The sequence below is a fragment of the Cynocephalus volans genome, chromosome 3 (assembly GCF_027409185.1).
Source record: "Cynocephalus volans isolate mCynVol1 chromosome 3, mCynVol1.pri, whole genome shotgun sequence".
In the NCBI taxonomy this organism is placed as follows: Eukaryota; Metazoa; Chordata; class Mammalia; order Dermoptera; family Cynocephalidae; genus Cynocephalus; species Cynocephalus volans.
This window is the reverse complement of record NC_084462.1, coordinates 181,796,238-181,815,540: the sequence shown is the minus strand read 5'-3', so window position 1 is coordinate 181,815,540 and position 19,303 is coordinate 181,796,238. Positions and strand designations below refer to the sequence as shown.

General features: G+C 43.5%; 1 protein-coding gene across 3 annotated transcripts in view; it reads right to left on the bottom strand.

The window, feature by feature from the left end:
- Positions 1-19,303, bottom strand: part of TECPR2 (tectonin beta-propeller repeat containing 2) — a 109,619-nt gene that overhangs the window by 19,470 nt on the left and 70,846 nt on the right. For all 3 annotated transcript variants that reach the window (XM_063090481.1, XM_063090482.1, XM_063090483.1), the window contains exons 14-17: positions 15,960-16,200; positions 15,208-15,297; positions 13,350-13,583; positions 5,417-5,565 (exon numbers count right to left, since the gene is read on the bottom strand). In XM_063090481.1, the coding sequence (XP_062946551.1) occupies positions 5,417-5,565; positions 13,350-13,583; positions 15,208-15,297; positions 15,960-16,200 (714 nt within the window). The remainder of the gene's footprint in view (positions 1-5,416; positions 5,566-13,349; positions 13,584-15,207; positions 15,298-15,959; positions 16,201-19,303) is intronic.

Sequence of the window (19,303 nt, the reverse complement as noted above, 5' to 3'; positions counted from 1 at the left end):
TTGCTTGGAGCTCAGAGGAATATCACTATCAAGCAAAGCACTGTGTATAAGGATGTGTGAAAGAAATAACAGATATTATAGTGGAAACAGATGAAATAGAGACTAGAAAAACAATAGAGAAAAATCAATGAAACCAAAAGGCGGTTTTCTGGAAAAGATCAACAAAATTGACAAACTTTTAGCTAGACTGGTTAAGAAGAGAGAAGACTCAAATTATTAAAATCAGAAATGAAAGAGGGTAAATTACTACTAACATTACATAAATAAAAATAATTATAAAATACTGTGACCAATTGGATGCCAATAAATTAGATAACAAATGAAATCAAATTCCTAGAAAGACATAAACTACTCAAATATAACCAAGAAGAAATAGAAAATTCTGAATAGACCTATAATCAGTAGTCAAAAAACTTCCCACAGAGAAAAGCCCAGGCCTACATGGCTACATGAATTCATGGCTGATGAATTCTAACAAATGTTTAAAAAATAATCAACACCAGTTCTTTGCGAACTCTTCCAAAAATCAGAAGGGGGGGGGACACTTCCCAACGCATTCCATGAGGCCAGCATTACCCTGATACTAAAATCAGACAAATACATGACAAGAAAAAAGACTAATATCCCCTGTGAATATGGACACAAAAATCCTCAATAAAATGCTAGCAAACCAAATCTAGCAACTCATACAAAGGATTACACATCATGACCAAGTAGGATTCATCCCAGGAATGAAAATATGGTTCAACATGTGAATAAAACCCAATCAATATAATATATCATATTAACATAGGAAAAAAACCACACGGCCATCTCAGTAGATGTAGAAAAAGCACTTAACAAAACCCAACATCCTTTCATGATGAAAACACTCAACAAACTAGGAATAGAAGGGAACTTCTTCAACCTAATAAACGGCTTCTACAAAAAGCACACAGCTAACATCATATTTAATGGTAAAAGACTGGATGCTTTTCCCTTAAGATCAGGAGCAGGACAAGGATGCCCACTCTCGCCACTTCTACTCAACATTGTAGTTTTAGCCAGGGCAATTAGGCAAGGCAATAAAATAAAAGACATCCAGATAGGAAAGGAAGAAGTAAAATTATATTTGCAGATCATGTAAGATGACACAATCTTGTCTATAAGGAAATCCTAAGGAATTTACAAAAAAGCTACTTAACAAACAAGTTTAGCAAGGTTGTCAGACCAAGATCAGTACACAAAAATCAACACTAGCAATGGACAATATGAAAATGAAATTAGAATAAAATTCCATTTACATTAGCATCAAAAAGAATAAAGGACTCAGAAATAAATTTAACAAACGAAGTATAAAATATATATTCTGACAACTACAAAACATTGTTGAAAAATTAAAGAAGATCTAAATAAATGGGAAGACATCCCATGTTCATGAACTGGAAGATTTAATACTGGTAAGATGGTGATATGGGTAGAATGTGTCCCCCGAAGTTTCATGTATTAGAAATTTAATACCCACTGTGACAGTGTTAAGACAGTGAGAAATCCTATTATGAAAACTGAAAGGTGGGGCCTTTGAGAGGTGATTAAGTTGTGAGTACTATATATACCCTTGTGAATAGATTGATCCATTCATGGAGTAATGGGTGTGGTTCTAATGGCTTTATAAGGATAGCAAGTGAGCCAGTTAGTTCTCTCTTGCTCAAGCCATTAGACATGTGATACCTTGCGTTGCTGTAGAGCCACCACCACCAAAGCCCTCACCAGACGTGTTCCCTGGACTTCGGACCTCCCAGCCTCCAAAACTGTAAGAAATAAATTTTATTTCTTTATAAATTACCCAGTTTCAGGTATTTTGTTACAAGCAACAGAGATGGACTAAAACAGATGGCAACACTTCCCACATTAATCTACAGATTCAACACAATTTCAACACATTTCCTATCAAAATCCCAGTTGGTATTTTTTGCAGGAATCCACAAACTTGTCCTAAGGGTCACATGGATATAGGAGGGACTCCAAGTAGCCAAAACAATCTTTTTTTTTTTTTTTTGTAGCCAGTACGGGATGGAACCCTGGATCTTAGTGTTATGAGCACCATGCTCAACGGAGCTAACCAGCCAGCCCTTTAAGACAACCTTGAAAAAGAAAAAGTTGGATGACTCATATTTGCTGATTTCAAACTTTACAACGAAGCTACGTTATCAGGACAGAGTGGTATAAGATAGATGTATAGGTCACTGTAATAGAACTAAGAGTCCAGTAATAAGCCCTTATATTTATGATTAATCGATTTTTACAAGGGTGTCAAGACAGTTTAATTGTGAAAGAATAGTCTTTTCAATAAACGGTGCTGGTACAATTGGATATCCACGTGTAAAACAATGAATTTGGACACCTACCTTAAAATCATACACAAATCTTAACTCAAAATGTATGAAACACCTAAATGTAAGAGCTAAAGCTATAAAATTCCTAGAAAAAACCATATGTGTAAATCTTCATGACCTTAGCTTAGGCAACAGTTCTTAGATATGACACCAAAAACACAGGCAACCAAAGAAAAAATAGATAAGCTGGACTTCGTCAAAATCAAAAACTTTTGTGCAAAGAACATCATAAAGAAAGTGAAGACAATGCACAGAATGGGAGAAAATATTTGCAAATCATACATTTGATAATGGTGTAGTATCCAGAATAGTTAAAGAACTCTCATAACTCAATAAGAAAAAGATAAATAACCCAATCAAAAAATGATCCAAGGCACCAAGGTCAAGGGTTTGAATCCCTTACTGGCAAGCTGCCAAAAAAATTAATTAAAAAAAAAATTTTTTTTCTGGTGACTGGCTGTTATGGGGACCCAAATCCTTGACTGAATGAGCAAAGGACTTGATTACACAGTTCTTGAAGGAAGACATACAAATGGATCAATACAATAAACACATGAAAAGATGCTCAATATCATTAGTCATTAAGTCAATGTGAATCCAAACCACAAGAAGATATAACTTTACAACTACCAGGATGGCTAGAATCAAAAAACTGAATAAATTTTTTTTTTAGTGAGGGTGTGGAAAAATTGGAGCCTTCATACATTGCTAGTGGAACGTAAAATGGTGCAGCCACTGTGGAAAACAGTTTGACAGTTCTTAAAAGGTTAAACATAGAATCACTATATGACCCTGAAATTCCACTTATAAGGTGCATACACAATAGAATTGAAAACAAACGTCCTCACAAAAATTTGTACACAAATGTTCCATAGCAGCATTATTCACAGTAGCCAAAAAGTAGAAACAATCCAAATGTCCATCAGCTGATGAATGGATAAACAAACTGTGCTCTGTGCATACAATGGAACTTTGTTCAGGCATAAAAAGAATAAAAATTTGATACATGCTACAACACGGATGGACTCTGAAAACATAACACCAAGTGAAACGTGTCAGACGAAAAAGGCCACTTACTATGTAATTCCATTTATATGAAATGTCTAGAATTGGCTCATCCACAGAAATAGAAGGTAACCAGTGGCTGCCATGGGCTGAGGGGGCAGGGGTTCTGCAAGAAAAGTGAGCGACTACTAATGGGTCAGGGGTTTCTTTTTGGGGTGATGAAAACATTCTGGAATTAGATAGTGGTAATTGTTGTGTAACCCCTCAGCCCATGGCAGCCACTGGTCTACTTTCTAATTCTGTGGATGAGCCAATTCTAGACATTTCATATAAATGGAATTACATAGTAAGTGGCCTTTTTCGTCTGACACGTTTCACTTACTGTTATGTTTTCAGAGTCCATCCGTGCTGTACCATGTATCAGTTTTTTATTCTTTTTATGACTGAACAAAGTTCCACTGCATGCACAGAGCACAGTTTGTTTATCTGTTCATCAGCTGATGGACATTTGGATTGTTTCTACTTTTTGGCTACTATGAATAATGCTTAATGCCGCTGTGGAACATTTGTGTACAAATCTTTCTGAATATACTAAAAACTACTGAGTTGTGTACTATAAAAGTATCGATTTTATGATATGTGAATTATAACTCTTACAAGAAATAATACAAAGCTTCTAGAAGGAAAAAAAAAAAAAAGGAATGTGTTGATAATGACGTACCAAAAGAGTCCACCTAGGTGCCGGCACAAGAGAATTTAAGAATAACAACAAAACTAGCTACAAATCAGCTTGCTTTTCATGGTCACTGTGTACCAGCAGGTCTAAACAGTGTCAGTGATAAATATCCTCTCTGCAGGTGGACTGCTCTCACTGTTAGTACACCATTGTGTGCAGAGGGAAAACAGAGCACGTGTCCTAATTCATTATGTGTAACCTCATGGCTGCACAGTGCTTTATAATTCGCTAGTGTTGTCACAGACATTATTTTCCCCATAACCCTGTGAAGGAAGAAGATCCACTGATGAGGACATGGAGCCTCCCTGTGGCCATGACCACTAACAAGTGTCCTCTGCAGGACACTGGGCCAGACTCCTGATTTCAATTGCAGGGTCTCCCATCACACGCCCCATGTCTGATGGGCAGGACTGGTGTCCTTAGGATCGGCCCTGCACTGTGTCCCTCGACCTCTGTCACCTGGTTTGTTAGGGCTCATGATGCCCAAAGCATAGACTGTCAGGAACGAAGGCATCTAACTAGACTCCTGACTTCTTTCCTGTCTGCATAGAGGGATTCTCTGTTCCAGGACTACCCACTCCTGTCCCACTGCTGCCACCACATATGGCAACTTCATGTCTTTTCCGACAAAGTCACAAAATGGGGACTAGCAGGAATCTCAGCAAATAACTCTCATTAAATTGCAGCTCCCTTATTAAAAATTTTAACAGTAATATAGTTAGCACAGGAACCAAGTCTATTAGATCTTTAAGGGTAATTAAATAGTGCACTAAAATCAGACTTCTGCTTGTGATTTGAGTCAAGAGAACAAGAAAAAAAGCATGTCATAATACACTATAAACTGAAATATGGCAGGTGTAGGGGGAAGGGGTGGATGGGAAATAGAATTTCCTCAACAAACCAAGAGAGACACTCACAAAATGCTGATAATAGAATATCTCCATGACAAGATTTAAGTGGCTTTTACTTTCTCCTTCATGCTTTTGTTTGATTTAAAAAAAATAATAATGTTCTTTTTGTAAAAAGTCAGAAACAAAATAGTTTTATTTTCAAAGGGAAACAACTTAAGTGTTGGCTCAGATAATCTTTAATAATCTGTTCAGCTCTAAACCTCACAAATCTCAAATCGTAAGCTTCAGATGCCAGTGAAGGAAAGTGTACTGTCCCCAGGCACGCCTCTCTCCCCATTAGCTGGGGGCCTATGATGGCAGTGGTGGTGGTTCTCTTCCCCCAGAACAGCTGTTATGATCAGCCTCTGTCTCATGGAGGGGCAAGTTCCTACCAGGTAACTTTTGCTTACCTGGACAGGTGGCTCAATCATGATCCAGGCTGGAAGCATCAGACTGGGATTTAGAGGTTGGGTTCCAACACGGAAGTAAACTCCACCCCTGGAATCACAGGCCCAGATGTGCTGATTTCCACATGCCAAGCTTGTCAGTTTTATAGCTCCTGTAGACAAATAAAGGAAAAGTACACAAATTGTAATTACTTCTGTAAAATGACTAACTTTCTATTTAATCTATGAACTTTGATTTTACACCTCAAAGGAAGAGATGAGGCTGTGCTTGCAGCTGAACTCTGATGCCGAGTCACCTGGTCTGTTCTAGTCCCTCCATCGGGTGTGTGAACTTGGCTGGGCTTGAGAACATGGCACCACAGGAGAGTCACGGAGACGTCTGGCCACTCTGCCACCTACCAGGTCCCACATGGTGTACCTTCCAGGCTATGGGTAAAGCAGTCAAGATGCTGCCAGCACAGTGCCCTGAACCACCAAGCACAGGGATTAATATTTGAACGCGGGTCCCAGCATTAGCTTCACCAGACATGTGACTGTTGCCAGCAAGCTTTGGGGAGAGGGAACTCATATTTACAGGTAATCTTGATCCTAATTAGAATTAAGATGAACTAAGTCGCCCAAAGAATCTTCACTTTTATTTTTATATTTCTCTTTGTTAATTAAACTGATTGTAAGAGAAAAGGAAATGGGAGGAGCCTTAAAAAAAAAAAAAGGAAATTACATTTGATAATAGTCTATCTGGCAAAAAGCAACACCCAATAGTTAGTGAACAGCTACTGTAGGACAGGCTCTCAGCTAAGTCTTTTATATCTTCATTCAAACCTCACAACAATGATGCAGTTATTACTATCTTAGTTCACACACGAAGCTATTGGGACTCAGCCCTGAAGAGATCTGCCCAGGATCATACAGCTAGAATGTGGCTAAGCAGGAGGCATAGGGTGGATCTAAGGTTTGAACCCAGCTCAGCCTGGAACCTCTACATTGGCTACCTCTAACCTCTGAGACTTTACATACAGCAAAATGCACACATCTTCAGTGTGGAAGTCCGATCAGTATACTGACAAATCAATATACTCGAGCAACGCACAACCTATCAAGACAGAACATTTTTATCACCCTGGAAAGTTCCCTCAAGTCCCTTCCAGTCAATGCCCTCTGCCCTAAGGCAGCTGCTGTACTGATTTCTACCACCACAGGGTTAGTTCCATGTGTTCTAGAAGTGCACATGAACAGAACCACGAGTGTGCACCTCTTGTGCATGGCTTCCTTCCTTCGGCACGTGAGATTCATCCATGGTGTCAGTCCTTTTCATTGCTGAGTATTATTCCATTGCATGCAAATGTCTCAATTAATTTATCCATTCACCTGCTGATGGACATGTGGGCCACTTCTACTTTTTTGCTATTAAGAGTAAAGCTGCTATGATCATACTTGTAGAAAGCTTTTTTGTTAATGTGTGTTGTTTGTCTTGAAAAAATACCTAGGGGTGGAAACGCTGGGCTGTAGGGCAGACATATGTCTTACCTTCCAAGAAACTGCCAGTTTCCCCAGTGGCTGCTTGTGCACCATCAGTGGTGCCAGCTCTGGCTGCCCATACCCACACCAACATCTAGTTTGGGCACCTGTTTCATGTCAGCCATTCTGGTAGGTGTGAAGTAGTATCTTGTCATGGATGTAATTTGCAGCTCCCTACTAACGAATGTTGTTGGGAATCTTTTCATGTGCTTATAAGGCATTTGTAAATCTTCTTTTGTGAAGTGCCTGTTCAAGTCTTTTGCCCATTTTAAAAACTGAATTGTCTTCTGATTACTAAGTTAGAGAGGTTCTTTGTAAATTCTGGATACAAGTGTTTTGTCAGATACATGTACTGTGAATCTAGTTTCATTGTCAAGCTAGCTTGCTTTTTCATTTTCTTAAGTGTTTTTTGATGAGGAGTTTTTTATTTTGATGGGCCATTTTGACTGCAAAGCATAGGAAAAAAGGTGGTGCTGCTATATCAGCTGGTGGTGCTGCCTGAGGAAGGGGTGTGTGGTAAGACGCCCCCAACCCCTGGCTGGATGTGGGGCCCATGTGCAGAATTAGGAGGGTGCTGCTTTCGCACAGTTGTCATCAAGATATACGTGGGGAATCTCATCATGTGCCTTCAGTTACGATGTCAACTTAAAACTATTAATCCACCACTACACAACAAGTTACTATTATTCCTTTATGCATTTCCTAAAGATGATGATTTCTCTTACACTGAAATTCACTGCATTTTTTCCTTCCTTGGTCTCATATAGAATGTCTTACCAGGGAGTTCAAACAGATATTACGTATGAAAAGATTTGTACTGGTCAAAAGTACCTTCAGTATACTCTAGAAATAGCTGAGAAACAAATGCTAATTAAAAACCAATTTTACATTAGAGTCTTCAATCTGCCCTAAGAGGAACTACAGTCAGCAGCTGATTGTGCTAACAGAGTCACATGTTGACAAAAACACCTTGGGCCAGCATCTCAGAGTTTGCAGTAAATAACACTGCCAATAGAACATGGTGTTCATATTACGAGGTGAACATTCTTTTCGAACAAATATAAAAGGCTGCTAGAATACATACTTCAGTGTATAAACCAACTTATACCAACTGAAGTTTTTTTTTTTTTACCACCTCACAGAGGGTCTCACCAGGCTGCCTGAATACATAAGGTTTACGAGTCTGTTCCACAGAGAAGACAGCAGGATACGGTGGCAGGGACTACTGCCCTCCCCAAACACCCCATGGCTCCCTCATTCCTTCAAGTTAGGTGGGCCCTGTGACTAGTTCTGGCAATGGGCTGTGAGCATAAGTGATCTGTGTCACTTGTGATCTGAAGCATAAAACAGCTGGCGCAGGGCCTCTTCAGCTATTCTTTTGCTGCAGGGGCCAAGGTGGTGGAGCTGAGGAGCAAAGCAGGTGGGACCAGCGAGCAACCACCTGGAGGATCACCTGCAGGATCACCAAGACCACGATGCAGGTGGAGGGTCAACCTGGGGGGAGCAGGGAACCTCATCGTGTGAAGCTGCTGATGTCTGGAGCTTATTCCGAAAGCATAACCCTGCATGACTGACACGGACGCACTTAAATTTTCTTACCTTTTCCTGTTTTATTTTTTTTTCTCCCACTAAAAAAGTTTTTAATTACTTTATTCAACAAAACATATTTTCCCTTTCAGATCACTTTTTAAACATGTATTTTAGAACAAAAAGCATTTATTTGGTTTTTTATTATTTATAAAACACTTTTCTGCATAAATTATTGCATAATATCTTATTTGTTACCTAAAGGCATAAACTGACACTGAATATTACTTCATTAAATGCTGTGACCAGACAAATTAAATTACAAATTGCATTAGTTCACTAAACACACCAATGCCTGACATAATGCATATTTATGTCTACTGAAAAGGGAAATTTTATGAGCATCTTAAATATCTGCTAAATGATGCAAATTTTCTTCCAAAAACTAGGACTGTAATAAATCACTGCAAAATTCCATATTCAGTCTCTACAACTGAGTTCAGTAACCAGCCATTTAATTTAAGAATTCTCTTGATTTAATATTAAAGCAGCAATTGACTTGGTAATTTATATAGGGCAGAAAAGAGAAGGATGCTACATCTTAAAGAAAAAAATTAAAGGTAAAATCATGTTTGTCACGTGATACTTCGCTAAAGTCATCCCTGAAACTGAAATTTCTGCTCACAATTTAGAGAAGGCTGACGACAGCCCAGACCTCACAATGACTTCGTGCTGCCCCAGGTCAACACTGTCCCTGAGGTGGCATAGAACACACTGTGCTACTTGCTACTTCTTATACCACCAGGAATACAGGCTTTCGGTTTTTATGTTTTCAATGTCAGGACGCTCGTAAAGAAAAGACCAGGACAGAAGAGAAGAACCCATGTAAATAGATTTCTGAACAGCATTTATAGACCAGACATCTCCTCCTGCTCAGGCCTGGGCAGGCTGATGGCAACTTGGAGCAAGAATTGAGACATTTCCCAAGAGTGTGGGCGTCATGCTACCCACTGGACTAACAAGTGTGGTGGCATCTTGTACCTGTATGGTAGGCAGTTTTATTTTCGATTGACAGTAATGAGGCCACAGATAGGACCAAAACACATATACCCCAGAGTTACTTAGAAATGGAGCTGCAAATAATACCAACTTTCCCTGACATCTTAAAACCCTATTGGGCAAGTACTGTGATCAAGCGTTTGGTCCCTGCCTGCAAAGCCCCTACACCCTCTGTGTGTAACATCTAATGACAATAAAATGAATCAAAGCAAGCTGACAGCTGCATGAGAGGTGGGAGTGGCATGCTCAGGGAACACAATGGAAAAGACTGACGACAGGACATGATTGAAGAAAGTGCAGGGGGAGGTGGCAATCTCAGCTGAGTCCTGAAGGAAGAAGGCTGAGAAAGAAAAAGCCCAGGGAAGCCAATTCTAGACCCTGGGGAGAGAAGCAAACTGCGGGCATGGACGTGCATATCAGGGAAGGGCAACAGCTGGAGCTGGAGCGGTAGCAGAGGCGGCCAGAGCCCAGCTGTGCTGAGGCTGGTAAAGGTGGGCGGGCCAGTATGCGAGGCCCTGGGCGCGATACCAAAGCCTGGAGCTTTATTCTAGCAGCGATTCGGACCTGTTTAACCTGGAGGGTAACACCACCTGAGCTGTGCTGTAGGAAGACAGCTCTGTCGACCATCGTGGGAGGTGGGCACACCTGGCGGCTACAGCAGTAGTGCAGGTTATGTGAGGAGGAGCTCCGACTCTGGCCGTGTTGGGAAGGAAGAAGAGGACCAGAAAGCACGGGGACCTTATGGGGTATGTGGAAGGGACACCACTGACTGCAATGGCCAATAGAGAAGCAGAAACTGCCAAAGAGGACTCTGCTCTTTCCAACAGAATTTAGTGGGAGCAGACAAATGAAGTCAGGAAAAGGAGCATGGTGGGGAAGGATGCATTTGATATCGAACAAAATCCTCAAATGCAGAGTCATGGTTTTGAGAAGGCTGTGCATCCATTCATTGCTTTGAGTACCCTCCGCTGCCGACTTTTAAAAGGACACTTAAGCACCCCAATTAATCTCAGATAAGTAATACAGGCAGCATTCATGCTAGCCAGATAACTCTGCTTTATATTCATACCTATCAGTGTGTGCTGCCTAACGGCAACCTGCCATGATGGTCACACACAGGGTCCTGGGCAGAGAGCACACACCTACACTCAAAATCTGTAATCCCTAACTTAAGTAATTACCTAAAAAACAGTCTTGATCCACCTGCTTGTCTCACAGGCTACACAGACCATACCTGGAGAGAGCCCAATAACGGACACCTGGTGCCCCTGGCCTGCTGTTTGTTCACTGCCTGCCACCTAGGCACAGCGAAAGCCAGCAGCTTTCCCACTGTGCCCTGCCCACCTCCCCAGCCCCAACACAGAGGCTACCAACTCTGGATTTGCTGCCTTCTATCAGAATGCTTAGAAAATGGGGAAAGGAGTCTCTGTCCATCCTTTCAGTATCAGTCAGATAACCCAGATAAACGAACAACATCTAAAGCTCAGAGAAGGATAAAGAGTAAGAAAGGCGGTGCTTTGACAGTGATGCTGGAATTGCCCTCCCTGTGGTGCACACTGGGGCCATCTGAGCAAGCCTTTCCCACAAGTCTGAGGGTCATGCGGCTCCAATGGCTAGAGAGTGGCCCCAAGCAGGACATGTCACACCTGCCGGAGGCAGCTTATATTTAGACAGGATGCTATTTGTATCTTCTGGGGGTGGGAACTATTCCTTCTAGGAAGGTGAGAAAACTAAGGTTAAAGGTAATGGGCAGTTCACTGAGGGTCCCAGAAGCCTGCCCGGGTTCCAGTTCTCGGCACGCAGCCGGCACTGCTTCCACCACTCTGTCCTGCCACTGCCACAAGTCCCCGCTCCTCTGCCTGTGACCACCTTGCACTCATTGCCTGTGTGAGCCACTTCAGGCTTGGCTAGACACAGGCATTTGATTTGCTAACTACTCTGTAGGCAGGAGGTGGGGGCTCTGTGAAAACCTGCTGCTCCATGGTGACCAGGATGCACAGGCCGACTCTCTGCTTGTGTGCCCATGCCCTGGATAAGCACCTTCTGAGCACTGTAGGGCCAATGCACACATCAGACTCAGTGGCATTGCTCCTGTGTCCACTTGCTCTTTTGTTGAGACTCAATCCCACCAAAGCTGGGTTTTACCCTACAAAGAACTGCCACCTCCCCAGTGAAGCCCAAACACACAACTCAGAGACCTGCAAGGCTCCAGCCGGCTGGCCAGTGCCAGGAGGGCAAGATTGAGCCAGGGGGGTGGCATCAGCTGGGTGGGAGATGGGAGGTCCAGGCAGAGTTGCTCCAGCCATATGGAACTCACTCTGTACCTCACTGCAGTGCAATGGCCCCCTTGGAGGTAGGAAGTGGTGCCTGGGAAACAGCTGGGCTTTGGATCCACATCATGCAAATGAGCATGGCCTCCCACAGTTGTAGAGACTTAGCAGTGGGAGAACACACACCATGCCTGGCCTTCTTACCCCCAGGAAGAACTAACAGCACCTCCCAACTGGTCTGGATGGGGGGCTGCCGGAGAAAGGCTCATGGCCAGCAGGGTCTCTTCACCAATGAAAGGCCTCCCAGGGCAGGTGGCAGGGTCACCCAACACCAGCATTCAGGCCACTCTCGGCCTCAGTCTCGTCTGGGCAGTCACTGTCAGTAACAGGCTGGCAAATGCTCTCGAAAAGCCAGAAGGTGACCAAGAGGGCCAAAAGACAGGGTATGTGGCCCAAAGCATGAATAATCAGAATTACCCTGGAAAATCCAGGGAAATCTTCAGAACAGAGCTTGCTTCTTTAGGTGAGCTTGGTTACGTTCAGGGGCCTGTTGGACAACAGAGTGATCTCTCTCCCCACACCCTGTAGGAGCCCCGCAGGCTGAGAGCAGCTGCACCTGCCACCGGCCTGCGTCGGCTTGCGCACGGCAAGGCCTACTTTACAGGAAGGTGAGAGGCCCCTGGCAGCCGAGTCCACAGTTGCCCGGAGGGGCCAGGGACTAGGAGAGAAGGGAGATGACCTGTCCTCCTCTCTTTTTTGTGAGTACATGTGGTTGAGTTCTCGAACATTAAATCTTATACAATTCAAGTCCACCACATAACGAAATACTGGTTGTCAGATTACAAAAATGCACAGTACTACTGAAAGGTCAAGGCTCACCCCGACCCTGGGGACCCTCAGGTGCAGCCTTCACCTTCAGACAAACCATACTTAAGCTGTCCCGTCAATCAAGAATTTACTCAGGGAATAATCTAACGTGTGGGCTTATTTGATTATTTCTCAGAGTGTGAATGAATTATTTATAAATGGCACCGTACTCCTCAGTCTACTCTAACTCCTGAGGGGAGATGCAGAGTGAAGCAGCAGTGAGGGGACACACAGCACCTCCATCTGGCCAAAGGGGACTGACACCCACACGTGCTGTGCAAAGCACACTTAGATACACGTGCACTGGTCCTGTTGTAGAGCACACCCGTTTCTTCAGACTTAAAGGTCACAGGCTATGTCCCAAATTCAGACAATGGCAGAGGCAGTTGCACCCATCAACAGTATGATTTTAAGCAGTTCTTAGTGGCAACTGTATCAGAGTAAATGCTCCCTCCTCCGGTTCTGAAAACCCCACACACTGTAAGGGGCCGGGGAGTGAAGCTCCTTACAAAACTAAGAGGCCCATTTAATCTGGAGAAGGGGCAACCGGTTTCCTGAAATCCAGCAACTACAATCAACATCTAAGAAATCACACAAGTTGAACACGGGCCCTAGGCACTCTTGCCTGAGGTTATATCCTGAAGTACAATCAGGCAGTCAGGTTGCTGGCAAGTGCTCTCCCGAGACGGCCATACCTAGTTGGGAAAGGTCCAGCCTGGTCCAGTGCATGCCCATTGGGCAGCTCTTGGAGAGTGTCCTGATAAACACCTGGCCGAGGCTGTCCAAGGCCCACAGTGCATCCTGGCAGGCGGCATAGGCCCTCATCTCAGTGTCAGGAGGCAGCTGCACCGTAGAGGGGCGGGACTGTGCACTCTGGGCGCTGACACTGCACAGGTCCTTGCTGCTCTGGCACAGCCACAAGGAGCTTCCTGTGGAAAAGGTTTGAATATGTCATCGATGTGCTGTCTGCACCAAGCCACCCGCCCTAAACACACAAGGCAGCCTCCACCTTCAAGAGACACCTGACACCTGGCCCTCACTTGCCCACAGCCATGTACTTTAAGTTAGAAGGCAGAGGGAAACACCATGACTAGCCAGTTAACAAGAAACAAGCCCATGATATTTTAAAGAAATGGGAAGAAAGGCTATTATGTGGGTTTAGCAGCTCTGGCCTCCCATTTAGAATGGGATAGGAAAAGTCTTTAAGTTGAACAAAGGCATCTGACCATTTTTAATACAGAATGTTAAATATCACCAAGAGGAAAAGATTAAGGGTCAGCAATTCCTTGGAAGGACAGCCCCAAGGTGCTTTTTCTGTTTTGGTAATTGTGCTGGGGGTGGGCAGGCTACTGGAGAAGGCTTGAAAAGTAGAAATCCTGTTTTCCCCTCACCTCAATATTATATCCTTTTATTCCCTCTACCATTTTTGTAGAGTCCTTTCATTTTAATACATTCTGTTTATAATGAAAAAAATCCTTGGGGAAGTAATTTCGGTCACAGTATATTATCTAAAGTATCACCTAAACTTGTGGCCAGATATGTTTTGGAATTCAACCTGTTTTTTAGACTTTGAAAACTGAAGGCAATGGGTATGCCACGTACTTATGCTAACGGCCACAGAGGAACCAGGCAGCTCCCCCCAGGGACGTGAAATAATATTCCTGCAGCAACATGTATGCACAGTCATGATCAACAGGGTAAATACAGACTGTAAGTAGCCTTATATCTGTTCAGGTCAGGTTTCGTTGCCAGATGAATTTGTGCCAAACCCAGGAAACAGCTTACCATTTTCAGAGATTTCAGAATTGTGGTCAGAACAATCTGGAGAGTAAGCATTTATAGTACTGACCAAGTCACCCCTATCCTAATCGGACTAATGGCTTGAACTGACCAAACTGCTTCCTCTTAACCACAGACGTCATGGTGTCTTCTCATTTTATCCTCAGCGCAATTCTGGGAGGAGGCTACCACTACTTCTCAGAGAGGTCACCTAACTGCCTGGGGCTCCCAGCTAATGGGGTAGTGGTACCTCCTCTCCTGACTCCGAATGCCCTCTGTGAGGACTGTGAGCTCTGTGCAGAGTGCAAGTCAGCAGGAGCCATGCCCCTGCAGGGATGGTCTGCCTTAATGGGGGTACAAATGAGGGACTGAGGTTAGCCAGAGGTGTAAACAAGACAGACAGAGACTGCAGGAGGTGACAGAAGAAGTCACAAGGGGAAATAGGAAGGCACTCAAAGAAACTGTGGCCCCAGCGATGTGCTGCTGGAAGTCCCCCGCTGTCTGCCCTCATGGCCACACTGTATGGTCCCTCCTTCAAGGGACGCTTTGCCTTCATACTCCGTCATCTTCACCCCACCAGATCCCTCTCAGTCAGGCTTGTCCAGCTGCAGGGCCCCTGGCTCAGTTAACAAGGGCTACAGGCCCATGACAGCACACCGACTTGTGTCATAAAGGTCCACACAGCTGTGCCCATCACCAACTAGACTGTGGTGTGAACTGTTTCAACTGCCAACCCATGCACCAGATTTCTCAGCCAGGCTTAGACTGACCAACCTTCCTTTGTGGGGGCAGCAGAAGCCAACACGAAGGCCCATTTTGTTGCGGAAGCTGTCCCACGGGGAACAACATTATTCCAGTAAGTGCCTGGAAAGAATAAATAGGAAGAATGTGTTAAAGAAAGAAAAAAGCCAAAACAAAAACACGTGAGAGTGTTAGTTCTAGAGTGCAGCTGGCCTTCAGAACCTCTCACAGCTAACTTTAGAGTGTCCTCAAGTGAAGCAGTACGAGCCATTCATTTCTTTCTGGCCACATCAAGCAGAGCCATGTCTTGCCCAGGGACGGGGGAGGAGAGAGCTGGAGAACATTCACACAGCAGGGTCACTCACAGGAATGAACCCCGTCTCCGTGCACTATACCTACATTCACACATCTGGCAGCAGCCTCCCAGTTTCAACAGTGGCAATAATTTTCCCTTTAGGAAATGAACTGTTCTCTCTCACTAGGCTCTTTACATTTAGGTGGATTTTTTTCATTTAAATGTGAAATTATTAACATAACAATGAGCTCCATTTACTTTTCTTATGTCATAATAGGTTTCCAGGGGAAAGCGATCACACGGGAATGATCAAATGAAAAAAAAAAAGAAAAACCCGATCACAAGGCATAGAGTGCCTTGATTACGACACTTCATAGCACTGGCACTGAATTATCTTTTCAAATTGAGATCTTAAAGCTTTTCTTTAAATGATGGCCTTGAAGTGAAGCTATCTATAAAGCCAATGTGAAAACAAAAGTAATTCACCCACCTATGAGACTTCCTTTAGCCACGTGGAATTCATTCTTGCCTGAGGAGATCCAGACACCACTGTTATTGACCCCGAGAAGGCTTGGCTGGCACTGCAGCTGCTGAGACCAAAATGCCATTCGAAGTTTATCCGCCACCTTTTCTACGGGTGCTTGGGCTGCTGTGGCCACCGAGTGTGTGGCGTGGATTATCGTCTGGAATAAGCTGCACTGGTCGAACACCACATAGTCTGTGATGCTCACCTGGAGGGAGCAGAGGAGCAAAACCCTGCCATCAGCGCAGTTCCAAGGCCTGCTCTGTCTCCCAGGGAGGGTTCTGGCCCACGTCCACATTTGTGAATATTTAGTAAAAAGACGACCAAGCACCCAAACACACACGTGCATGTGTGTGTTTGTCAAAGTACAAAAAAAAAGTATAGTGGGATCCCACCAACTACAACTATAACTACTTCTGAGGGATGAAATGAAGCGGTGGAAGAGGGCTGGCTGGTTAGCTCAGCTGGTTAGATCGCAGCCTTAAAACACTAAGGTTACAGGTTCAGATCCCACCCCCCAAAAAAAAGAAAAAAAAAAGGAAGGGTGGAAGAAAATGTTCACATTTTATTTTACACTCATGTCACAAGAATCTGTTACAACAGGCATGTATTATTTTTGTGGTTAGATATTATCCTCTCACACCCCTTCTCAGAAGACTTATTCTAATCAGTGAGAAAAAATAACTTTGATTTTAAATTCAGGTATTTCCAATGGTCAACAGTGTACAATACTTGGAATCATAAAATGAGTTTAAAAAGATATTATAAGTAAGGTGATGAACTAATTTATGGTCTAAACTGGGACTACTGGGGCTGGCCTGTGGCTCACTTGGGAGAGTGTGGTGCTGATAACACCAAGGCCACGGGTTCGGATCCCATATAGGGATGGCTGGTTAGCTCACTGGGTGAGCGTGGTGCTGACAACACCAGGCCAAGGGTTAAGATCCCCTTACCGGTCATCTTTTAGAAAAAAACAAATAAATAAACTGGGACTACTAATAATCATGCCAGGCTAACAGCATAAACCAGGACTGTCCTGGGCACCTACAATCCACCCTGGTTCAGATGCGTGACTCGCCACTGTAACATTCCTGAAAATCATCTGTATAAACCCTTCCATAGACATTTCTCCAGGGCAATCACCTCCCTCTGAGGGAAATTTCTCCCTTGCTGGGCAACTCTGATTGTAAAAAAGTTCTTTCTAAGACGAGTCAAGAACTGATTCCATAAGACTTTCGCTCATATTTTTGTACAGCTGGGTTTGATTATAGAGAGCATCACTAGCACAAACGCCCTACTCCTAGGACAGCCTGGTGCAGGCCATATTCCCAGGCCACATGCAATGAAATGTTTAGTGAAAGTGACACCACTTATTATAGGGAACTTAATTTACGATAAACAAAAACAAAAAGGAAGTCTCTATAAAAGTCAGTACTTTATTAATGTACAGACACTGCCCTTTCTCGTCTGTGACCGGGCACCACTGACCTGATTGAAGCTGAGGCCCCGCTGCAGAGCCTGCAGCCACGCTTCCCACTGCAGTGAGCTATCTGCCAGCCTGGCTGGGCTGGAAATGAGCTCTGGGGATTCCAGCGGGCTCTGCCCACCATGTGACGGACAGCTCAGGGAGCTCTGCACTTCCTCGGGATATATGCTGTGTACAACACTCATCTCACTGGGGAAGGAGTGACTCTGCCAAACCACACACAAAGTCTGTGACAGGATCAGTCCTAGCACCCAAGACATGGCAGATAAGCAGGATGCATATTAAAAGAAAGGAAGAAAAGAAAGGTTCAGCAGCCAAACATAATGTTGGTCCTAGCACTATAAAGAAACCAATCTTATAGTATTTAAAATAACTGTGCTTTAGGGGCCGGCCCATGGCTCACTCGGGAGACTGTGGTGCTGACAACACCAAGTCAAGGGTTAAGATACCCTTACCAGTCATCTTTTAAAAAACAAACAAACAAACAAACAAACAAACAAAACTCTGCTTCCAAGTACCTCAAAGATGAACTGTCAAATTAAGTTTCTCGAAAGGTAATTTTCTGAATCTTATAATAGAATGATATCTAGTTTTCCTTACGCTACTTAAAAACAGAATTTTGTACATATATACATGTGTATAAACATGTATTGTGTATGATTATAAGAACACAGAATTGATTGTAAAATACAACCGTTTGTATAACTTCATCAAACATTACCTAGTATATCAACTTAGAGACATAGATATACAACACATATTCTCCAAAGAGCAAACACTACTTATTTTTCCACATTCTTATCTGAAAGACCTGAGAGCAGCCAATGCAAGTCAAGCCTTCAACAAGGCAAGTCTGAGGTGACAATAAAACCTGAACCGATGGAAACATAATATTTAAGAGACGGTGCATATCTCACAACTGTTGACTGTCAGTGCAACCTTACCTACCACAGCAGGAGACTGCAGGAGCTATGTTAACACTAAATGATACCAAAGAGCGGGAAAGCAGATATCCCTTTGAAAATCCACTCTAGGCCACTCTGGCTGGGACCAAGTCACACAAAGTCAGCTTGATTATACCCTCCTATTTCTCAAAACGTTTCCTTTTCTGGGAGCATGTGGGAAAATTCTCCTTTCTTTGCTGAAATACCATTTACTTAGAGGTTTTTCAAACAAGAAGAGATAGATAAATTTTAATTGTGGGTTAGATTCCCTAACCTATTGTGTAGTCTCTTTTCTTAGCACATTTGTTCAGAATTAAACATCATTATTACTTAGGTCTTCAAATGGATATCATTGGGTTTATTCAGCCTATAATGATAAATTTCTAAAACACACCAAAATGAATGAATAAATAATGTCTGCGTTATTTAAGCAAAAAGCATTTTGCAAGTTTCCGGTCAAGACGGCAGAATAGACGGTCCCCAGCGTCACTCTCCCACAAATCAACCAATTTACAACTATAAAAAAGCAACAACAGCCAAGCTGGGGCCGCTAGAGCTCAGGGGAAGAGGAGGAGAGACCTATGGAAGTTCATGAAGGTGAGAGAAACCACGATGAGAGAAAGAAAACACTGCTTGGAGTATTTCATGCTGCGGCTGCTCTAAGGCCGGAGCTGCTGAGCGCACAGAGCAGGAGCCAGCAAAAGCCGCAGCTGTGCCCTTTGGATGGAGTTGCTTGGAGGTGGCAGGGGAGAAGAGGGCCTTGGTGGCCCCCAGGACAGCAAGACCATTAATAGGGTTCCCGTGGACCCACACAGGAGCGAGGAGCCACAACAACTGAAAAAAAGGAGGTAGTCAGAGGCCAGTGAGTCATCGCAAGGGAC